General features: G+C 43.4%; 1 protein-coding gene across 6 annotated transcripts in view; it reads right to left on the reverse strand.

Annotated features, from left to right (window-relative positions):
• Positions 1-23794, reverse strand: part of TENM1 (teneurin transmembrane protein 1) — an 870866-nt gene that overhangs the window by 30211 nt on the left and 816861 nt on the right. For all 6 annotated transcript variants that reach the window (XM_051827790.3, XM_051827788.3, XM_051827787.3 and 3 more), the window contains 3 exons: positions 13589-13955; positions 11699-12209; positions 988-1160 (listed from right to left, as the gene is read on the reverse strand). In XM_051827790.3, the coding sequence (XP_051683750.1) occupies positions 988-1160; positions 11699-12209; positions 13589-13955 (1051 nt within the window). The remainder of the gene's footprint in view (positions 1-987; positions 1161-11698; positions 12210-13588; positions 13956-23794) is intronic.

The raw sequence follows: 23794 nt of genomic DNA on the forward strand, positions 1-23794 counted from the left end.
CAAGTTCAGCTTTAGGAGGCATGTTTGGGGAAGGCTGAGCAGGTGGGGCGTTGTGGATCGAATCGCTTTCTGGGCTAGACAGGCGGATGCGCTCTGCCCATTTGGGCAGGTCCTGTTATTTTCCCAGCTGGATAAAAGACTCCTGTGTAACACCGCAGGCTGTTTTGTTTGGTTTTCATCCGTAGAGGATTCTCTCTCAAACGCCCTCTCTGACTTGTTGGCTCAGCCTCCTCAGTTGGATATGTGGGGAACAAGAATGGGAGGAGCAGGAAGCTCAACTCAGCATCCTTACCACCTGGGGACACCATCCCCGTCACTGTACCCTACAACATGATAGCACTGACAAAAGTTGGCTCTGTTCCTCCCAGACTGCTGGCCCGCCACTTAATGACAGAATGAGTCCTTAATGGCTGGGCAAGAGAGAAAGCCATTTCTTTTTCTCACTTCCCCTCCAGCGTCTAAGACAGTCCTTCCCAATCCTATCTTACTTCCCTCTCTCCCTCCTTCCTCCTTTGCTTCTTCCATTCTTTCTTAGCTCAGTCTCTTTGAAGGGAATGCACTTTTGGTTCTGTTACTTCATTACTATTCCTGCTTGTGGTGTATCCTAATGAATACTTCTTATTCACCCGTGTCAGCATTGCTCTAGAACGCTAAGCTCCGATAGGGTGCACACTCCATTTTTTTTTTCAGACAGCCTCGTCAGGCACAGAGAACTTTACAAACAGCTGGGCTGTAGGAAATGACTTGGTGGAAAAGCGGACATGGTGGGGATTTCACCTCATAACTGCCAGAGATGTGGCCCAAGGGTGAACGTGAACTTGTGGAAGGTGTGAATCTGTCTGGCCTTCAGCCTTCATAGCTGGAACATAGGGGAGAAGAATCCAGTTTCTCAGCAACAGGTGGGCTCTATCTATTAATGGTGTGTGTGGCTTTGAGGTGACATGATAAGACATGTGCTGTCATAGGTGAAGTTGGAAACATTCTTACCTTGTTTTAAAATATATATGGTACTGGTTGCTGTCAAGTTGGTTGACATGAGGACATTTTCACGGTTGGAAGTGTCTAGCTCCACCTTGGTCAGTTTCTCCAGATCACTGTGGAAGCTGCTGACCTCTCCAGTGGGAAATGTTGCATTGGTCAGATGTCCCTCGGGGTCATACCTGAGCAATGTACCCAATCACAGTTTTGAAACCTCTTGGCATGGATTACAGGCCTTTGCAAAAATAAAAATCGCTTGCAGCTAATACAGTTTAACTTTGAGTGATAAGAAGTATTATTAACCTTGTTCAATAAGAAGAAAAAGGTCAGAGAGATGATTAATCAAACGAAGGTATTTTTTGCAGCTTCTGAATTCTTGATGACTTCCTTGAGCTGTGCTGTTTTACAGAAAAAATATATCTGGTAATGAATCACCAGGGTGGAAAACTGATTTATGAATCATGTCCTGCTGTGTGCAATGTTGCAAGGAGGCCTCCGCTTGCAATTTGGGTTGATCCCATTAGATGTGATGGATTACAAAATCCAGCAGAGGGTGCTGTTGTCAAAGGGAAAGGAGACACAAAGGGGCCCTCAAAGCCTGAACAGGCCAGTACACTGACTTTGCATTGCGATGGGAAAATTATAATTTGCTGCAGTTTAAGTTGCCAAATTTGAAATGAATGAATCATTCTTCCACCAAAATGAACAAGCACACAGGATAATGGGAATGTGTTCATTAAAACATTCTGGAGCCCCCTGATCTTGGTGTCACTTAAATTCTTTTTATATTTTTAGAGTATAGTGCATGATGTTTCGTAATTTGCCTATATGAGTAAGAGACAAAAGAAATAATAATTACCTGGGATAATAGGCAGTAGTCTATATCTAGAAATACAGTGTAGTGATTTTGTTTTTTCTTTTTCTTTAAAAAAGTCAAAATGGTTGGCAATCTTACTGTCCTCCAAATGGAAACTGCTTCCCTGAAGGCTTTTGATGTGGAGCTATTCTTTCATTGCCAATAGAACCATGAAAATAAACACTTCATTAAAAGTAAAGACATGCACTTGGAAACCCATTACTGTTTTCTTTTCAAGTTGCAAATTACAAAATATTTAAGCACGTTTATTTGATTTTAAAATGTTAAACAATTATATTCTTTTTGCCCAAACTGATTAGCATATAGCCTCACTTGTGGGGTCCTCAATGGTGGAGTCTGGCTCTCACTATCCCTTCCCCTAATAATTGTGCAAAACAGTAATCCACTGTTAATCCACTAAGTTTTGAAGAACTTGGTCTGGGTGGTTGCTCAAATTTTACAACCTATGCCAGTCTTGGCAGGCTTGGAAGAAGCAATTGTACCATATTTTATGAGACAGAACTGACCTTGAGGCTATAAATAAGGCTGCGTCAAGTTTTAGTTCTGTGTGTACACACGTGGATGGGCACACACTCATGGAAGCAATTCAGTCAGTCATGTATGGGAATAAAAAGAATCAAATCGGTCATTTGACATCACAGACTGGCTACTGGCTAAATCCTCGGTGTTTGAGTATTCTCTTGGTTTAATGAATTTCAATCAAAATGGTCAGTGTTGCTAGCATGCCGCCAAGGACTCACGATTAAAGAAGGGCTGAAGGGTGTGGTTTTGGCCTCTGGTTAATGGCTAGATCCTTCCCTCTGCCCAGCCTGTTTGTCTATGGTCTGCCTCTGGGGTTCTGTGGCTGCAAAAAGTAGGCGCCTGGCAGGACAGGAGCATGGAAAGGCCTGAATGTCAGTATGGCCCCTACCTTGTCTGCCTGGTCTGCTTTCTAGTCTAGTCCAGTACAAAGTCTAGTCTTTGAACTCCCAAGGTACCGACCTGCTTTTCCCTGCAGGGAGGAGTTTCTTGGCAGCAGACAGAGAAAAAGCCTTGCCTTCCTCATCAGAGAGATTACTGCTCCCACAGCCTGGAATATGCAGGTAGTTTCTCTCTGTTGCGCATTTAGCACCAGCAACTCTGTTGCTTTCCCTGTCCTGATTTCTAAGGGGTTTCCTCAACCCTTGGCGACATCACTCTTCATCATTCCCCAAGGAAATGCAGGTAAGACACCATGGATGCAGTTGCTGATGGACTTCCCAGCTTGGGGGCCGTTTCCTTTTTTTTCCCCAATCACACAGCTCCTCGTTTGAAAGATTTCCAATAAAGGGGACAGCTGTGGCTGCATCCACTCCTCAGTGCAAGATGACAGTCAGATACCAATTAGCAAAGGCCTGTAAATATATTTTATTTTTGAACCCAGCTAGCAAACACTTTTTAAGCTAAGATATGGGTGCTCCTTGTCTGAAATGCATTTAAAGGCTTATTCCTATAAGCACAGGCGTGCCCCCATATACTCTGGCCCTGTTTCTAGGCCCTAAATCAACAACAGTACATTTGGAGAGGAAAGCTCAGGAGTCCTGTGTGAGACTGTAATTACCCAGAGAGATCCATCTGGGAGGCTGCTGCCTGGTCCTTTTCTGGCAAAGGGTGCATTGGTGTTGGCAATTTGGTATCACTTCCCACATGTCTGTCCACTTGCTGTATAGCTACAAAATTACATTGCCTCCTTTCCTTTCTGTGGCGGATAGGCATCTTATTTAAAGTGTACAATGGAGTGTAACTGTATCATAAGCAAAGCATCCCATCCCCCAAAGCACTCATGCACCCCAGTTCTGCTCGTCACAGTCACAGCGGTCACACTTGATGCAGTCTGCACTGTGGTGTTTCTCATTTGTATGGCCTTGGATCAAATATACAAGCCCACTTCTGTTTTGTGGAATCATTTCCAAAGGAAGAGTGATAGGCAGATGTACACATGAGTGGATAATTCCCACAAGTTTGGAAGGAGTGCTCAAAGAGGATAAGAAATAAAGGGAGCCTTTGATTTCCTATGGCTTGTTTGAGTTATTCACCCCCCTCCCCTCCCACTGCCATCACAGGGGAATGCATCCTTCCAGACTGAATGTCAAAGAAACAAGTTTAATCAAAATCTCTTATGCTATGTGTTTCCCTTTGGCACAGAGAGCACAAGCCAATATGCTCCAACTGATCCCCTCAGGCCACAACACAGGGGCAACCCCTCTTCCTCCCAGGCAAGGGCATGACACTCGCCTAACCAGGTGCACAGATCCTGATTGGCGCATCAAGTCATCAGGCAATGCCTGTTGCCTTTATAATCATCAGAAGTGGGTACATGGGTACAGTTAACAGAGATTTGCCATCCAATTGTCACTTCCTGTCCTGCTTTTACTACAGCTGTCTATTGTGTGTGTGTGTGGGGGGGTCCCCACAGTGACATATTGCGTGAACTTACCCTTTTGCTCAGTACCACCATGATAGACTTTGTGTACATGAACTTGTGTGTGTGTGTGTGCATGTGTGTGTGTGTGCATTTGTGTACACTGGTGAAGCTAAGGAAGTATCTGTAAAGGAAATTCACAATTCATTCCTGTCTTTGAGGAGCATATAGATTAGTTGAGGAGATGATAATTTACACATTATTAAAAATATGTTTGGTCTGGCAGTTTCTCATAGGGATAGCTTGCTTTTTCCTTTGAGGACAATTGAAGCCATACCTAAACTGTACAGGGTAGAAACTAGAAGCTCCTCTACCTTGGTGTTTAAGAAAATATTGCTGATTACAGAAGGAAAATTCATTACCTATTTTTAAAAGGAAACACGAGGGAGTCAGATCCTCTTTCCATTTTCATTTCAGAAAACAGACCAACTTAATAAGCATTCTTTACAAAACACTGGATTCCCCTTTCCTCACCAATAACTGCATTTGGCTTCTTATGATTCAGTTCCAAGTCCACAATGCCCTTCTCTCTTCATTTGTCCTTCATTCAATAAATATCAGAGTTCTGTGCTAGTTACTGGGTTATAGTGCTGCATGAAACTCAGTCTAGTAGGGCAGATAAGACATGCACTCAAATAACTGCAATGCCAGAAAATGGCCACGTCTTTATGTAAAGAAGGAGCCGCAGAAGGTCAGAAGAGATGGAGGTGATTTCTAGCTGGGCTGAGCAAAAGAGGAGGAGGAAGACCAGGAGGTGTTTGAATCCTGGGGGCTGGAAGAAATTGGGGAGGGGCTTAAGGGGTTCCAAAACAAGGTCATGGCGTGATGGGAAGCAAACAGGTGGATGGACTGTTTATGAGGCCTGAGGAGACTAGGATGAGCCAAGCAGTGCTTGGGTGGCAATGAGTAGAGTGGGAGACACGGAGCCAGGAGAACTGGTTAGCAGGTAGCTTCAGTTAGTGTAGGTGTAAAACAGAATTATAGAAGCTAGTGGCCTCTGGCCTTGTTAAATGTATTGTGATTGCCTGTCACTGGGTCTGGTCTCCCGCACTAGACTAAACTCTCCAATCTTTGGTTGGGGGGAGGTGCAGTGTCTCCTTCATATTTCTATTCTCGGTATCTGGCTCAGAGTAGATTCTCACTGCATGTACCCAGTGAAGGAGTGTCAACAGAATGCTGCCAGTGTAAATGGAAAGGATGAGGTAGATATGAGAGCCAGTGGGGTTGTAGAACAGACAGAATCATGTAGACCGGTGTTGGGAGGCCACGCTTAGCTTACATCAATGGTCTGTGCATTGCAGCGAAAGTTCCCTTATCAGCCTCTGAAAGCTTTTTCTGCCCACAGCATCCAGTACTTCTGTTCACTGCCTGTCTGTATTTCAGTGCTCCCCAGCATTACCCATGACGATTCTGTCTGCCTCGTTCTTGATCCTTATCAAGGGCAAAAAGCACAAAGAGAGGTGTCTGAGGAAAGGTGTTGAGTCTGTATCTCTGGAGACCTGAAAGAACAGTTGACAATTCTATGTTCTTCTTTAATTGAACTGGAGACAGGTGGCCGTAAGACCATATGGTGCCTTAGTTCCCTTCCTACTCCGGGATTCCAGGAGGCCCTGGAAAAATTAAACATGTTCAACTGACTGGCCATCACATAAGCATTTCTACATGGGCATCACTTCCTACCCCCAGGCAGATATCTTACCCAGAGACCCAGCTTGTTGACCTTGCCCTTCCTCCCCTCATTAGCCATCCTTGATAGAATTGATATTGGAAAAACAGCCTAGCAGGTACCCAGGGATGTTAGGATGGCTTTACTGACTCATCAGTAGGTTTTTTATTTTTCATTTTATTTGCTCGTGGGGGTGGGAGAATGCAGAAGACTGAGGGTCAAGAGATAATTTAAATGCAGAGTCTCCTTTAAGTGGAAGGGCTTCCTACCTAAGGTAAGGGGCCTGAGAAACTGTCACCTCGGTCTGACCTGACAGCAGTGACCTTAGGCTGGGTCCTCTTCCACTTAGTATAACAGCAGCCTTTGCCAGGGTAATGCAGAGGATGAAAACAAAGGCATCCTGGCTACTCCTGGAGTCTTGTGGGGGAACGAAAGCTCACCTGCTGTGTGAGTTGCAGGACCCCTCCCTTGGATGCCAACTGTGACAGGGTCATTACAGTTAGGAGCCTGCCAGCCCCTTAGACCAGAACACCTGCCTCATTCTGTCAATCTTCTGGCCTTGACAGTCACCTCCTGCTTAGCCATTTCTCTGTAGTCAGCTTTTCCCCCTTGACACTCAGGACACTTAAGGGCAGTGAAGCATCATGCACTAATACTTGGGGTGTGCAATTATTATCTCTGTCTAAGTCAAACAGAATTATAAAAATCAATGAACAATTTAAACAACATTGCAGTACACAAAAGAAGCCTACACACCACCACTATACAAGATGCATTTTTAAATCTCATTTGGATTATCTACTGCTTAGGGTCATTTCTCCTTTTCATAGCTGTAGATAACTGAAATTTGAATGAATTATTGGCTGGGTTTCTTCTACATAGCAGTCCTCCATAGTGCCAGTTTCTCTCTCTCTCTCTCTCTCTCTCTCTCTCTCTCTCTCTCTCTCTCTCTCTTCCTCCCTCCCTCCCTTCCTCCCTCCCTCCCTCCCTCCCCCTCCCTCTCATTTCAGAATACAGCTTCTATTCCATCTTCCCTTCAGCTCCAAAAAGAAGCCTCTCTTTCTCACTCCAGAAAAATACTCAAGATCTTTTATCAAGGCATGGCAACCTTCTGTACTGCTCTGACTTTGCCTGGAATCGTAGGGCCAATCCTGTGTCCCTCAGTTGCAGAAAGACAAGGAAAAACTTGAAGGAGTTTTCTGAACTAGCTAAGCATGGATGAAAGAGAAAGAAGTCAAATTTTGTTCAGAATACACAATCAGTCACATTGGGAAGGTTGGGAAGGCACTCGTTCTTGTGTGTACATGTAAGAAGGGACAGGGCCTGTGTTTTGTTGGGGACTGCCGTTCAGCATCAGAGGGCATTGCTTCGGGAAGAAGAGGTACTTTCCCCTCTCAGCAGACATGATGTGGCCAAGAAGGCTTCACCTTGATTCTGGAGACTGTTAAGAAGGTTGGAGAAGGAACAAATGGTTGTTCACCTCCTTTTTTATCTCATGGTACTGCCACATTCCTCTTTTCTTGCTACAATTTCCTACCTGTCCAGACTTTGTACAATAGTTCTGCTAATCCAAACATGTTCCTCCTCTTTCTGGAAGGTGATGTTGTAATAGTGAAAAGAGCAATGAAACAGAGGCTTGGAGACCTAGCTTGACTTGGCGAACTAAGTTTGGAACAGGCAAGTTGCTTCCCTATTCTTAGCCTCAGTGTCTTCATTTGTATAGTGACTTCCAATTTCTCTCTGTGGCCCTAAAATCCCAAGATTGTCTCCATGTGGATCCCTACATTTTTCATCTAGTGACTCAAGACTGGCTATTCAATAATGATGTTAGTTGATTGCTTTTCACTGACTGCTGGTCAAGTCCTGGTAACAGGTCTGTGCTCCACTTGCTATGAGGATCCTGCCTCCCACACAGTACCAACACCAATGTGCTGCTTGTGGAAAGCAGACACACAAAGTGATTTGACAACAAACTTTTCTTCTTTATTTGGCATTATTGTTTTTTTCTTCTGTGTTGGATTATTCTCATCAGCAAACAAATATTGCATCATTTTTCTCATTTGAAAGATTCTTTCTGTTTATCCTATTTCTTCCTCAGGTCCAATTTTTCTGCTCTTCTTTGGAGCAAAGCTCCTCAAAAGGGGACTTTACATGCTGTCTTCAATCTCTCTCCTCTTTATTGCTTTGTTTTTATGATTACTATTGAGGTATAATTCACATACCATAAAATTCCCTATTTTAAAATATACAATCATTGACTTTCAGTAGATTCATAATGTTGTGCAACCACCAACACCCAAATAAACCCTGTACTCATTAACATTCACTCCCCATGCACTCTTCTCCCCAGCTCTTGACAATTATGATTCTACTTTCTGTCTTTATGGGTCTGCTTGTTATAGATATTTCATATAAATGGAATCATACATCATTGCATATAAATGGAATATCATATCTGTCCTTTGGTGTCTAACTCCTTTCATTTAGCATAATGTTTTCAAGGTTCATCCATGTGGCAGCATACATCAGTACTCCATTCCTTTCCAAGCAAAAAATAATATTCTATTGTATGGATATACCACATTTGGTTCGTCCACTCATCACTTTGGGAAAGGAGTGTGACAGTTACCAGAATCAAGATGGAGTCATCTGTGACAATACTAACAAGAATAAATAAAGCCAAGAGGTTAGGAACAAAGGGTAGTTATTCATGGTGGCCCGATGGGGACTATCACAAAAGATCCTGCCAGAATGACAACACTGCACAGAAACCATCACAACCTATACCAAGAAGTACTTTTACAAGAACATTTGCCTAGCAACTGTCTATTCAACCTCAACTAATGTCACCCTGGTTGTTTCTCATTGTGGCTAAAGATTGTTTGTAAATATCTGCTGTAATCTCCCTCATTTTTGCTATGAAAAACTTTCCCTTGCTTCAGCCTTTTTGAATACACCCAGAGTTTACTATGGCAGGCATAATCTCATTGCAATGCTCTGTACCCCACCCCCATCCCCACAAATGATTATTCTTTGGAGAGTCTTTCTGATTAAAAAAAATTAGATTGGTGACTTGATGGGCACATAGTGTATTTACACTATTCGTCTATAATGAATAATGCTGCCACAAACATTTGTGTGCCATTCTTTCTTAAATCTGTTCTAGTCACACTTTGGTCCCCTACTGTCATAGCATCTACTCATCTCCTGGGAACAATGGTCTCCAGTGTTAAATGGAATCGTCACTTCCTGGTTTCCTCTTGCTTTTCTTATCATGGATCTCTGATACAGATGATCCCTTATAGCTCTTTGAATTACCTGTTTTACTTGGTGCTATCGATTGAATGTGTCTCCTTAAATTTTTAAGTTGACACTTAATCACCAATGGTAATTTGCTCATGAAGGATCCTCCCCCAGTGAATGGGATTAGTGACTTTATAAAATGGCCGGAGGGAACTAAACAGGTGTCTTTTTTGCCATCCACTCTTCTGCCATGTGAGATCATAGCAAGGGGTGCCATCTTGGAAGCAGAGAGTGACCCATCTGCTGACACTTTGATCTTGGATTTTCCAGCCTCCAGTGTGAGAAGTTTCTACTGTTTATAAATTACCAATTTAAGGTATATTGTTACAACAGCATAAATGGTCTAAATCACTGGGTTTCCAGGATGTGCCACTCTCCTAACATGTATCACCATAGTTTTCCTACTCCAACAGCCCCCACCCCAGCCCCACTCTTGTTAGGTCCCTGTTGCTCCAATACAGCCTGTTTTCAATACACAGTGATTCTTAAAAAACACAGGGGTATGTCATACTTTCACCCAAAACTCTCCAGTGGCTCCACCTGTTAGAGTGAAAGTCAAAGCCTTTACAGTGCTCTACAAGGCCCTCCATAAAGGAGCTCTGGCCATTTTATTGATTTCATCACCCGATGACTCTTACTCCACTCCTTACTATTCCTTGAACCCATCAGGCTTGTTCCTGCTGCAGGGCCTTGGTATTGGTGTTCCCTCAGCCACAATACCTCCATATCCCCACCCCCACCAGATAGTCATATGGTTTACTCACTCACCTCCTCTAGGTCTTTGTTTGCATACCTGGCACATAGTATGTACTTGGAAAATATTCGTTGAATAAATAAATTCATGGTTGAACTGGTCATTTTGAAAAACTAGTTCATGTACCAGCCATTTCTTAGTGGGGGACTGAATTCAAGTTTTGGCTTTCATGATAGTTGTTTACCTAATTTCAGCTGCAGTGTGATCTGGCATGGCCTTTAAAAAAGATATTAAAGTTTCTCAACAGAAACTTTGTTTCTCAAGGGTAGTATATTTTAAAACATGGGCTCCTGAGTCAGACTGCTGGAGTTTGAATCTTGGATAATCTGTGTGAATGAGGATGAGTTAGCCATGCTATGACTCAGTTTCCTCATCCATAAAATGGGCACGCTAAGAGCACCCATCTCACGCTGTTAGAGGGATCAAAGGAAATAATGTGTGTAAATTACCTAGCCCAGTACTCAGAATTTAGTAAATCTTTTATGAACAGCAGCTTTTATTTACTCCTACGAAGATGTAAGATAACTTTTTCAAAAAACAGAGGAAGACTTGCAACAGAAACAGCTGAATACATTTTTCTAAGTGAGACTAAAATAGCTGTCCTGCTCTTTTGTATAGATGGCATTTCTTTGGGAAATGATCCAAAATTTAAAAACGAGCTGTTTTGCCCCTTCCCTCAGGAGGCTATATATATTCTCTGCATCCTGACAGACTAGCCACACTTGGAAGTCTCGTACTTAACATCTCCACTTCGCACGCTCTTCAACTTCAGTGCCATTCTAGGCTCTGGGTTCGGCTCCCACACCTCATCCTCACTTGGTATTCTGGTTTAAAATCCAGCAATCCCATCGCAGGGAAAATGCTTCCTACCAGCTTTTGAAATGGGTCGTCTGGCAAACAAGGGTGTCCATGCTTTAAAGGGCACTGGCAATGGTCTCCATATCCACGTCAGGGCCCCTGCTGTCAGACACATTATGTGTTAGTTCCCAGCCAAGCAAAGTCAGCACAGATCCAGGCTGCAAGTGCCATGAGGTGCTGGATTCACTGACTTGGGCAGGAACGGCAAGAAGGCCCAAGCCTGGACAGGAGCTCTTGGCACTGCACTTTGCAGAAGCAGCCAAAGGAATGGCACCTCTTCTATGCAGCATTTGCCCCATATACTTTTACTCTCGCTTTCCAGGGTCCACTTCATATATTCTAACTTCTCTCTTACTTCCCGCAGCAACTTATACTGAGTCGGGTCGGGCTGGGCTGGGCAAACATTAATTTATTCATTCATTAAACCCCACAGGGATCAATAAATACTCGTTAAATCACACTGCTTCTTTGCAGCATTGGAACTATTTTCGTGGTTTGTTATTTAAATGAAACTTTACCCTGTCTTCCTAGGTATGCTGCAATTTCTTGAGTACACAGACTTCCACCTCCTGCCTCCTGCCAAGCCACACTTGATTCTTCCTTCATCCAGTCTAGCCTTTTATTATTGTGCTTTGCAAACTGCTCTGGGTTAAAATTACCCTAGGAGTTGGGTAAAATTTTCTCCTTGACATTGTATCTTTTTATTGTAGTTCTTAGGAGAAAATAACATGTAACACTCAGCAATGATGAAGCCATTTCCCCTCTGGAACCCAGTTTCACATAAAAACCTAACAAAACTTAAGTTGAGAATTAGAAACTTACTCATAAACAGTTGTCCATCCATTTTCATTACTTTTGGTAGCCAGAAGTCCAGTGTTTCCTGGGTAGGTCATCAAGGCCAGATTGTAGCCTTGGGCTGACACTCTTTTCAGGACTCCATTACTGCTTATGGTCAGCCAGTACACCTGCCCGCCAGGCACCACAAGCCAAAGGGGCATCCCGCCTGCATCACGGCGAATGTGCACTGAATTGCCATTGCTGCTGGTAATTGCACCCAAGTCACCTTCAGCATTGTAGGTGAAGTTATACACATAGTCCCTTGTTATCAAGTTCAAGGTGTGCAGGTGGGTTCCATTGACAGTGAACTGGTAGAGTTCCTGATCAGCAGGTGAGGCAATCTCATAGAGGTTCATGTCATTCAGGTGGGCTTGGTTCCGGGTGATGGTACGGATTCGAACATTCCCAAGGTCTGCCACATACAGGGTACCATCTGGTGACACTGCTAAGGAGGAAGGGGCTTTCATCTTTGCATCTTTGGCATAGCCACCATCACCTGTTAGAGAAAGAGCCTGATTTTACTAATTGGCATGAGAAGCGTTTTTATAGAACATACCATAGACAGAAAGCACTATGCATCAAGGATCATTTTAAAGCGAACAATCAGTGAACTAGCATTCTCTGTGTGGCCCCCTTGACAAATTCGAAACCCATTATTCAAAAGATTGTAATTCTTGAGTCAGTACCATTGAAGATGAACAGTAAGATGTAATTATCTCAGTTACACTAATTTTGTGAAATCCTCAATCCTGCTGCTCAGAATCTATTGTATTGTAAGACACAAGAAAAGCAAATAACAATAGCTACACAAAACTCGGGCCGGCAACCCACGAAACTTAAGCTTGTAGGGTCTGTTTCAGGACTTTCCAGTCCTACCATACCTGGAGGCCCTTTCTGCTGTTAATTCCAGCAGTCACATTGTCAAAGAATACTAAGTCTATAAATATGACAGTGATTCAGAACATCAAATTAGATAGCTGGAATAAACACTAGATTTGCCTTGAATGGAAGACACAAATTAGCAAATATCTATAAGACTCATTATCTAGGAAAACATTGGGCATATTGATCAAAAGTCGTATTGAACAAATTGCTTGCTCTTGATTCCTCTGGTTTAAGAAAAGGCAAAGGTTAAGAGGACCATTCAGGCCTGGACGGGTATTTAATAGGGCTGAAAGTAGCATGGAGGGATTTCTACAGCCCAGCAGTAAATGTATCTGTTGACATTTAGGAGACTGTTGGCTACCTGTAATGGGAACTCCATGTTTTGGGGAAAAGACTTTTTGCCCCTAATTTCAATTAGAAATAAAGGGCACTTCTGGTCCTGGAGAAAGTTTTAAAGAATGATGTGTATTATAGACCAATGACCCAAGAACCCGCATTGTGGGTTTTCATTTTGCCCATCTAGCCCCAAAGCAGTCTGCCCTTCGAGTCTCAAATAGCATACACTGTTAATGTGGAAAGCAGCCACTTAGGGGAAAGCATTTTTCCTTGTTTACCTAAATGAGTAAATGTGGGTGTTGCCCAGTTTCTCCCTCTCTAAAGTACACACCATATCATGATCTAAACTTCTTAAGAGTATACTTTTTTATTATACTAGTTGATCCTCAAAAGAGTAAAGTGATACAACTGAGACAAGCACTATCTCTCCTTGACAACTGAGGCAAGTGGCTAATGAAGAGACTTTGTGGCTCCCCTAGGGTCACTCAGTGAGTCAGCTGGCAAGACAACCAGGCGATGCGACTCCCAACCCACTGCTTCCTCCACTAGCTCACACCCACGTTTGTAAGAAATACTTTTGTTTTTCCTTTTGACTTTCCTGATGCACATTTTCCTTTGGAAAGCAGAGCTAGCGAATTGCTAAAAAGGTCATACCCGAAAAACAGTCACAGTTGGGATCAATTTTGCAGTCACAGTCAGTGGGGGCACCAGCGATGATGGAGATCTCCCCATTGGTGGTCACTTGCTGAATGCGGTTTACTTTTCTCTCGTCTGTTTCAGCTATGAAGAGCAGCCCGCTGTGGGAGACGCTGATGGCCCTAGCAGACTCCAGAGTGGAGTGAATTGCTACCTTGCTGACCAAGAAATGATCGATGCCTGGCACCTGGCAGTGAATGGGGCGCCCTGCAATGATCCGCACGCGCCTGTTCTCAGAAATTTGCAGCACAATGTTGTTATCCAAGACATACAATGAATTGTCCATGGGGTTGACTGCAAGGTCTGTTGGCCACTCTAATCTCACCTGCAAAAAGAACAGAACACACTCCATAAGGTTACCATATCTTCCCAGGGCAGTTTTACCTTGAAAGAAAAATTGGCTCGCTTCCCCCTGTCTTCTGAATTGCATCCAACATTGGTGTTGTTTGGTAAAAGTGGCAGAGGGGATGGTTAATCACATATTCTGGTTAACATATTTGTCACATATGCCATTTTGAACATATTGGAAAATTTTACAATAATTCCAGAACGATCTAGAATAGTGGTTTCCAGACTATGGTCTCTGGGCCAGCAGCAAAAGAATCACTGGGGACCTAGATAGAAATGTGAGTTTTCAGGCCCCAGCCTAGACCTATTGAATCAGAAACCCTAGGCATGGGGACTCAGCCATTTGTGTTCGGCAAACCTTCCAGGTGATTCTGAGAAGCACCGCTCTAGGGCTTCTGGATTGCTATAATGCACTCTTATTTTACTGTAGATGAACAAAAGGACAAAGTCATAGAGGCTTTGGGGTGAGAGAGAGAAAGCAGATTTCACTTAATCAGCAACCTGCTGAGACAGGGCTTATCATTAGCACAAACCTGGTATCCATCTCAGGGATTACTCTGGCCTGGTTCACCAGCGGTTGATTTGGAATCCTAGGTTGTAGTGTTCTACTCCCTTAGCTTGGCCTAGTTTACTCCATTTGCCCCTTTCCTCAGCAAAGAAATGGATTGGCTTGCTCTTTTATTGAATATCTGCGGAGAGCTTTCTCTGGGCTAAGCTTTGTGTTAAGCCTTGGGTAGTCAAAAATGACTATGACACAGCATTCTTCCTCGAACAACGTATGGTCCGGCAGTGCCTTTGGAGGAACCATTAGGCAATTACCTTCCACATGATGAGAAGGAAGCAGCAGAGGGGGTATGAGAGCACTTCACTCGAACTGGGAGGCAGGAGGCAGGATATTACCAGAGAAAGTGCTACTTCAGTAGGGCCTGATGTGACTAGTAGGAGAAAAATGGGAAATGGCCAGATGTTTGGACTAAATTGTCTTCCCCAAATTCATGCATCAAAGTCCTAACACCTCAATGTGACTGTATTTGGAGATAGGGCCTTTAAGAATAAATGAGGGGGCCAGGGCCTGTGGCATAGTGAGTAAAGCCACTGCCTGTGGCACCTGCATCCCATATGGGCACTGGTTCAAGTCCTGTCTGCTCCAGTTCTGATCTAGCTTCCTGAAATGTTCCTGGGAAAGCAGAGGAGGACAGCCTAAGTCCTTGGGCCCCTGTACCCATGTGGGAGACCCAGAAGAAGCTTCTGGCTTCAGTTTGACTCAGCTCCTGCAATTGTGGTCATTTGGTGAGCGAATCAGTGGATGGAAGATCTCTCTCTCTCTCTCTCTCTCTCTGTAAGTCTGTCTTTCAAATAAATTAATAAGAGAATGGGACCCTCAGAGTGCTTCCTAATCCAAGAGAACCAGCGTCTCTCTAATAAAAGGCAGAGATGCTGGGATGCACATGCACACAGGGAAGATTAGATGGGAACACAGCAAGAAGGTGGCCATCTGCTGTCCAAAGCGAGAAGCCTGGGATAAAGCACACCTCTCAATGCTTTCACCTTGGACTTCGAGCCTCCAGACTGAGAAAACCACTTGGTGTTGTTTAAGCCTCCTGTCTGTGGTACTGTGCTCTTGCAGCCCACACAGGTAACAGAGGGCAGCACATGTCCAGTTTTACTCTGGTGGCTGTGGGAAGCCACCGAAAGGCTTTGAGCAGGCATATGACCTAGTCATATTTGGCTTCTGGACAGATCATCTTGGCTGCTGTAATATTGGAGGGAAAGGAGAGATGGGAGGCAGGTAGACAGAAGCCTCCCTGGTCAAGAATAATGATGTTGAACTAGGCTAGCAACAGTGGGCACGGAGAGAAGCAGATAGATTTGAGACACGATATATAGAGTTAGAAGCACAAGGACTGGTGTGTGTGTGTATGCCTCTGTGTGCAGGTACATGTCTGGTATGCTTTGTGCCAAGGGCTGTGCTAACCAGTGGGGACACACAGGCTTATCTAAATATGGTTCCAACTTAGTTTCTTTCTGGACACAGGAGTTTGCTCAGTGCCTGGCCTGACATTTCAGTGACAGCAAATATTTGTCCCTAGGCACTTCTGAGAGACCTGTCTTCTAGCCCGTAGTCCACCCCACTACTCATTTGTTCTCTGTTTCTCCTTGCCTAGGCTGGACAAAGACAGAAGCAATGTCACGTTCATGGTACAAGTACTTAATGGTAACATAGCTACTTTTCTTACTTGCTTTCAGTGAAAGCCCAAGAAAGCCTTTGTTTTGTTCTCATAGAACCTTAAAATCTAAAAACACAATATTACATGAGGCCCACTACTTTCCTAGCTGGATGGAGCCTTACCTGCAGTCAGTAATGAAGTGCCCAAGGCCTGTCTGAGATTTAAGGCGCTTCCTCTAATTGTGTCTCATAAGGGAGGGCGTCAGTGTAGTAAGGAGAACAAAAGTTGTCTTTGGCCTCCCCTATTACACCACGAGGGGCTCTTTGCCCATCTCTGAGTATCTCCTCCTGACACCCAGCAACCTCATTCTGTCCTCCTGTCTATGTGTGCCCTCTACCTCCACACAGGTTGGCCTTCCCTGCTCAGTACCATATGCCTCTGGGCAGCTAGGAATTTGAGTGCTAATGGGGTATCAAGCTCAACTTGCATTATGCATGTTCTACAGAGCCTTTCGGACTCAGGCCATTGTATAAACATTAAACAGCAGCGCAACAGCCCCCAGAGTGTCCGCAGAGAGGTGTTCCCCAGCACGTCTGTTTGAGGCCGCTGCATGTCAGTGCCCTGCCACTATGAGTGAGAGTGGGCCCTTGCTGTGGCAGAGGGCACTGCTGCCTGCTCCACTGTGTGCCCTGGCCTCAGCCCTCTGTATACACTCGTGCACTTGTACAGGAGCTGTCTGTGTGTGTCGGTCCTATGGAGCACAGTCCCCCAGGAAATAAGCTGGGGCTGGCTGAGGAAGAGCAAATGAATTTATTTCAGTACAGCACTCCTATTTTGATCGAGTCTCAAGTCAGTGACCCAGAAAAAACAAACCTGGCGGAAATGGCGGTCTAATTATCCCCACTCTGGGAGCCGAGGCCAGGGCAGAGGCCGGGGACAGCACACACCTGGCAGGAGCCAGAGAAGGAGCATGTTTCGGACTGTGTTCTCAGCTAGCACAGCTGCCTCGGAGAGAAAGGCTGGTAGTTGGAAAAGAAGCCGTTAAATTCTTCAGCTTCCCCAACCTGATTTAAGCCAACACTCTCGGTGTCATGTTTATTAGATTCAATATTGCCTCAAAAATACACCAGCTATTGTGTCTGTTTGTTTTCTTTTCCATCAAATAAGCCACCCTCTGGCAGTTTCCTGTGACTAAAGTGGCCTTTGTGCTTCTGAGACACTTTCTCTACCAACTACGCAGAATGCCTTTAATTCCCATTTGCTTTGCTGGCAGCTCGTCCGTGAGATCTGCTCAGATGCAAGTTGGGTGGCTACTTAGCAGTCGAGGGGCTGCCTTTTCTGTATCTGGACCTTTTCACCTCGCTTAGGTTGTCAGTTTCTTTTATGTCCTTCCCATGTTAAATACTCTCATTCCCAGGTAATTTTTCAAGGGACGGGTGCCTTACACTCCCACAGCAGAAACACCCTGTTTAGTACCGAGGCATTATACCTGACACACCACCTCTCATAGGGAACGAATCTTTGAGCTAATCCTGGCAGGCAGAATTGGCATCTGTTAGGCACAGAGAGACCCCAGCATTATACACTGCCGAGTTGCAGCTAAGGTTAACCCCTGGGAATGGCTGGCATTTATCCAAGTGGTTTCTGGGGTGGGGGTAGAAATTAGCACTTCCTTTCTTGGGGGGGGGGTGAGAGCAGAAAGTGATTGAATCACAGCAGTGTAGCTCTGTAAACTCTGCCTACTGACCTGGCCTACAGGCAAACCGTTTGGCCTAATTTGTGGTGGTTGCTCCACCTTGTAAAAATACATTAATTTGTTTGAAATGTCAAAATGTATTTAAGCTAAACTAGCATTAAAGGTCATTGGCATAGCCGCCAGCTGGTGGAATGTGCCCATCTCCCCATAACCTTCCCAGAGAAATGACCCTGAGCAGAAAGGAGTTCTTGGTCAGAATGTCAGCCCTGGACAGCATTATGTCTTCCCCTGCTAATTGAAATCTTGCCTTGAAGGGAGTTGACCCTCAGGTCAACCAGTGCCATGGCTGGTTAAGAGATCCAGCTAATTTTGACCCATGTAACATTTTACATAGCAGCAGAAATCCTGTAGTGAAAACCCGACCTATAAAGAGCAGTATTTAAATTTGAGCCCTTGATTATATTAAACCAGTAATTCCTCAAACATAAACCTCATCTGACACTGTACATACAAACCATCATTTGTATTCTTAGGCTCTCAGTTTCCCCCCCTAACTCTGTGTAATCCTAGGCAAATTAGGTAATCCTCTATGGATCTCTGGTTTCCTTGTCTGTAACAACAAAAACAGGTTCATGATAGTATATCTACTTGTACAATTATTTCATGGATTAATTGATAGTGATATAAGGTGCTCATCATAGCGCCTGGAACATAGTAAGGGGCAGCAAATAGTACTAATACTTATAACATGGGCTGGCGTTGTGGGGCAAAGAGGCTAAGCCACTGTTTATGATGCTGGAATCTCAAGGTGGAGCACCTGTTGGAGTTCTGGCTGTTGAGCTTCCAATCCAGCTCCCTGCTAATGCACCTGGGAAGGCAGGGGACGATGGCCCAAGTACTTGGTCCCTATCTCCCACATGGGAGACCCAGTCTCATGGCTTTGGCCTGGTCCAAATCTAGTTGTTGAAACCATTTGGGGAATGAACCAGTGGATAGACGATCTCTCTGTCTCTCTGTCTCTCACTCTCATTCTCTTTCTACAAATCTCCCCCTGATGCCCGGAACTCAGCCATTCAAATAAAACATAGAAAAAATACTAGTAACAGATTTATGGTTATAGAACTTTAGAGCTGGAAGCAACCTTGTCTAATTACAATTCAGTGAGGTTCCCTTACAATTGTATTTTCCAGACAAGTTATTCACATACAACTTTTATGAATTTTGCTTCTCACTTCTATACCATCTGCATTATTACTGACTTGATATTTTTCTTTAAATTCACCTTTTATTTATTTCTTTTTTTAACTTTTATTTAATAAATATAAATTTCCAAAGTACAGCTTTTGGATTACAGTGGCTCCCCCCCCCCCAGTAACTTCCCTCCCGCCCACAACCTTCCCATCTCCCGCTCCCTCTCCCATTCCATTCACATCAAGATTCATTTTCAATTCTCTTTATATACAGAAGATCAATTTAGTATATATTAAGTAAAGATTTCAACAGTTTGCACCCAAACAGAAACACAAAGTGTAAAGTTCTGTTTGAGTACTAGTTATAGCATTAATTCACATTGTACAACACATCAAGGACAGAGCTCCTAAATGGGGAGTAAGTGCACAGTGACTCCTGTTGTTGACTTAACAATTTGACACTCTTGTTTATGGCATCAGTAATCACCCTAGGCTCTTGTCATGAGTTGCCAAGGCTATGGAAGCCTTTTGAGCTCGCCAACTCTGATCTTATTTAGACAAGGCCATAGTCAAAGTGCAGATTCTCTCCTCCCTTCAGAGAAAGGTACCTCCTTCTTTGATGGCCCATTTTTCCACTGGGATCTCACTCGCAGAGATCTTTCATTTAGTTTTTTTTTTCCCAGAGTGTCTTGGCTTTCCATGCCTAAAATACTCTCATGGGCTTTTTAGCTGGATCCGAATGCCTTAGGGGCTGATTCTGAGGCCAGGGTGCTGATTAGGACATCAGCCATTCTATGAGTCTGCTGTGTATCCCACTTCCCATGTTGGATCGTTCTCTCCTTTTTAATTCTATCATTTAGTATTAGCAGACACTAGTCTTGTTTATGTGATCCCTTTGACTCTTAATCCTATCATTATGATCAATTGCGAACTGAAACTGATCACTTGGACGAGTGAGATAGCATTGGTACATGCCACCTTGATGGGATTGAATTGGAACTCCCTGGCACCTTTCTAACTCCACCATTTGGGGCAAGTCCGATTGAGCATGTCCCAAATTGTACATCACCTCCCTCTCTTATTCCCACTCTTATATTTAACAGGGATCACTTTTCAGTTAAATTTAAACACCTAAGAATATTTGTGTGTTGATTACAGAGTTCAACCAATAGTATTAAGTAGAACAAAAAAAATACTAAAAGGGATAAAGTATTAAGTTGTTCCTCAACAGTCAGGACAAGGGCTGATCAAGTCACCGTTTCTCATAGTGTCCACTTCACTTCAACAGGTTTCCTTTTTGGTGCTCGGTTAGTTGTCACCGATCAGGAAGAACATATTTTTCCCTTTGTGACTGGCTTATTTCATTCAGCATAATGTTTTCCAGATTCCTCCATTTTTTTGCAAATGACTGGATTTAATTTGTTTTTACATCAAGAAATTGGAAAGCACCAAACAAATGAGCTATCAATGCATCTCAAGGATCTAGAGAAACTACAGCAAACCAGACCCAAAACTAATAGAAGAGAAATAATTAAAATCAGAGAAGAAATCAACAGAATTGAATAAAAAAAAACTACAAAAGATCAGCCAAACCAAGAGCTGGTTTTTTGAAAACAAAACAAAACAAAACAAAATTGACACACCATTGGTCCAACTAACTAAAATGAAGATAAAAGACACAAATCAATAAAATCAGGGATGAAAAAGGGAATGTAACAACAGACACCACAGAAATAAAAAAAATCATTAGAATTACAACAAGGACTTGCATGCCAGCAAACAGGGAAATCTACCAGAAATGGATAGATTCCTGGACACATGCAACCTACCTAAATTGAACCATGAAGACAGAGAAAACCTAAACAGACCCATAACTGAGACAGAAATTGAATCAGTAATAAATGCCCTCCCAACAAAGAAAAGCCCAGGACTGGATGGATTCACTGCTGAATTATTCCAGATATTTAAAGAACTATCTACAACAACTAACAACAGATGCTGGCGAGGATATAGAAAAAAAGGGACACTAATCCACTGTTGGTGGGAATGCAAACTGGTAAAGCCACTATGGAAGTCAGTTTGGAGATTCCTCAGAAACCTGAATATAACCCTACCATACAACCCAGCCATCCCACTCCTTGGAATTTACCCAAAGGAAATTAAACTGGCAAATAAAAAAAGCTATCTGCACCTTAATGTTTATTGCAGCTCAATTCACAATAGCTAAGACCTGGAACCAACCTAAATGCCCATCAACAGTAGACTGGATAAAGAAATTATGGGATATGTACTCTATAGAATACTATACAGCAGTAAAAAAAAAAACAATGAAATCTGGTCATTTGCAACAAAATGGAGGAATCTGGAAAATATCATGCTGAGTGAAATAAGCCTTTCATTTATTTCTAAAAATTTAAAAATTTATGTGAGATGGGGAGGGGGATAGAAGGGGGGAGGAAGATGAGAGAATTCTCCCATCTACTGGTTCATTCCCTAAATGCTACAACAGCAATTGCTGGGCAAGGCCGGAACCAGGAACCAGGAACACAATCCAGGTCTCCAACAAAGGTGGCAGGCTCTCAATTACTTGAGCCTAGGGTCTGCATTGGTAGGATATTGGGGTCAGGAACTAGGGTCAGGAATTGAACCCAGGTACTCCAAGGTTGGATGTAGGCATCTTAACTGCTAAGCTAGATGCCTGTGTCTGATGTACTTTTTCAAAAAATAATTAATTAAATTTATGTGAAAGGCAGAGAGATGGAGAAACAGAGAAAGACCTCCCACTGACTGGTTCACTTCTCAAATGGTTATAACAGCCAGGACCAGGCCACAATGAAATCAGGAGCCTGGAACTCCATCTGGGTCTCCTACATGGGTGGCGAGGACCCAAGGACTTGAACTATCATCTGCTGCCTCCTAGGATGTGCATTACCCTAGGTAACACTGCATTACCAGGAGCTGGAACTGAAAGAACTGGATCTCAAACCCAGGAACTCTGCAAGACGGAATGTGGGAGTCCAAAGTGGCATCTTAAATGCTATGCCAAACGTCTACCCGAATCTACTTTTTAAATGTGAATAGATGTTGCTCCTTCCTTTGAATGGTCTTAATCAATAACACCTATAAAATTATAAGCTCACTCATCTGGGTCATTAATAAAAGTAACCACTGTTTATTGAGTTCTTCCTAGGTGTCAGATACTTTGCATGGATTATTACTTTATATACTTAGAGCAGTCACTTGAGAACAAAACTATTAATATCCTCATTTTCAGATACGTGCTTTTGTCCTCTATGCCATCTGATTCTGCATTTCAAAGCATGAACATGTTCCTTCAGTCTTTTCTTACCAAGTCTGGCCTCCTTTTTACCCCTTCTGAATTACCTCCAGTGTTGTTCATTTTGGCTTCTTAGGAGTCATGCTATTTGTATTTCTCTTAGCCGTCTGCTATCTTTTAATGCAGTGTTTTGTGGGTACCTACTATGTTCTAGGGACTGTTCTAATAGGTTTGCTCTGATTTCATCATCATTTAAAAAAAATCATCTATTATTTTTCACTTTTTGTTTCTGTGTGGGAGCAAACTGTTAAAACAGGTTTCTTCCACGATTATGTCACAGTCAAGTGGGGAAAAGGCAGATACAGAAATAGGTCATTCAATACAATGTGCTAAGTGACACAAATGTCTGCCCACAGGGACATGGGGACACAGAGGAGGGAGTTCAAGGCAAGATTCCTAGAAGAGAAACGAAAACTTGACTTGAGGGAACAAGCAAAGTTATCAAGAAACACAATGGGAAGAGTGATCTGAGCAGAGGGAGAAGCACGAACAACGAAGCCATACGGGAACGGGGGAATGGAGTGCAGTGTGGGATTTCTTGGGCACAACATAGGATGGGTAGCAGTAGTGAAGGAAGTGTTCAATGTCTGCCAGTGACAAGGTCCAGGTTTCTTCTCTGAGGCGTTATTGTTCGGTGGGGCCAGTCCTGTGCTTGGTGGGGTTGTAGCAGCATCCTTGGCCTTTATACAGTAGAGGCCAGTAGCACCTTACCCTCCCATCAGGACAATGCCAAATGTCCCCCAAGGGACGAAACTGTCCTTTGTTGACAAACACTAGACTAAGCCACGAAGGTCTGGGTATGCTAAGGAATTCAAGCACAAACTGTAGATGTTGAGCAGTCAATGAAAGTCTTTTTAAAGCAGGAAGCTGACATAACCAATGAGACTGTAGTTTGGCGGGGCAGGTTGGGAAATCAGACTAGATGCAAGGGAATCAGTTTGGAAGCCACTCATTCAGCATTATGTTCAATCAATTAATATATTCTTTCTTCTAATAATCTGAGTGCTGATCCACAGACGGTCCTTGCCTTCAAGGTGCCTGGAGTCTGCAACTCTGCTTCTCGTGCTTTTTTTGGAATTATATGGCTGTTTAGGAATCTGACGAAAGCTATGTACTCCCTTTCTAGCCAATGCTCAGCAGTCAAATGAAGTGCCTAGGAGCTCAGGCTCCGGAGTTCAGACTTCCTGGGTCAGAACTTCCACCCATGTGTGATTTTTTAAAAATATGGAATGTGCCTGTATTTCTTTGGTCCCCCTGACTATTGTAAGGTTTTCTCTGATTCTATGTCACTAGCTATTTCTTCCTTATTCGTTTATTCTATTCCTTGTCAATAGTCTTTTTTACATAAAAGATTTATCTTCTATTTATTTGAAAGGCAGAGCTACACACAGAGAAGCACTAGCGGGTTCACTCTCCAAATGGCCA

The sequence above is a fragment of the Oryctolagus cuniculus genome, chromosome X, assembly GCF_051225735.1.
Source record: "Oryctolagus cuniculus isolate XC-2025 breed Fujian yellow rabbit chromosome X, ASM5122573v1, whole genome shotgun sequence".
Classification (NCBI taxonomy): Eukaryota; Metazoa; Chordata; class Mammalia; order Lagomorpha; family Leporidae; genus Oryctolagus; species Oryctolagus cuniculus.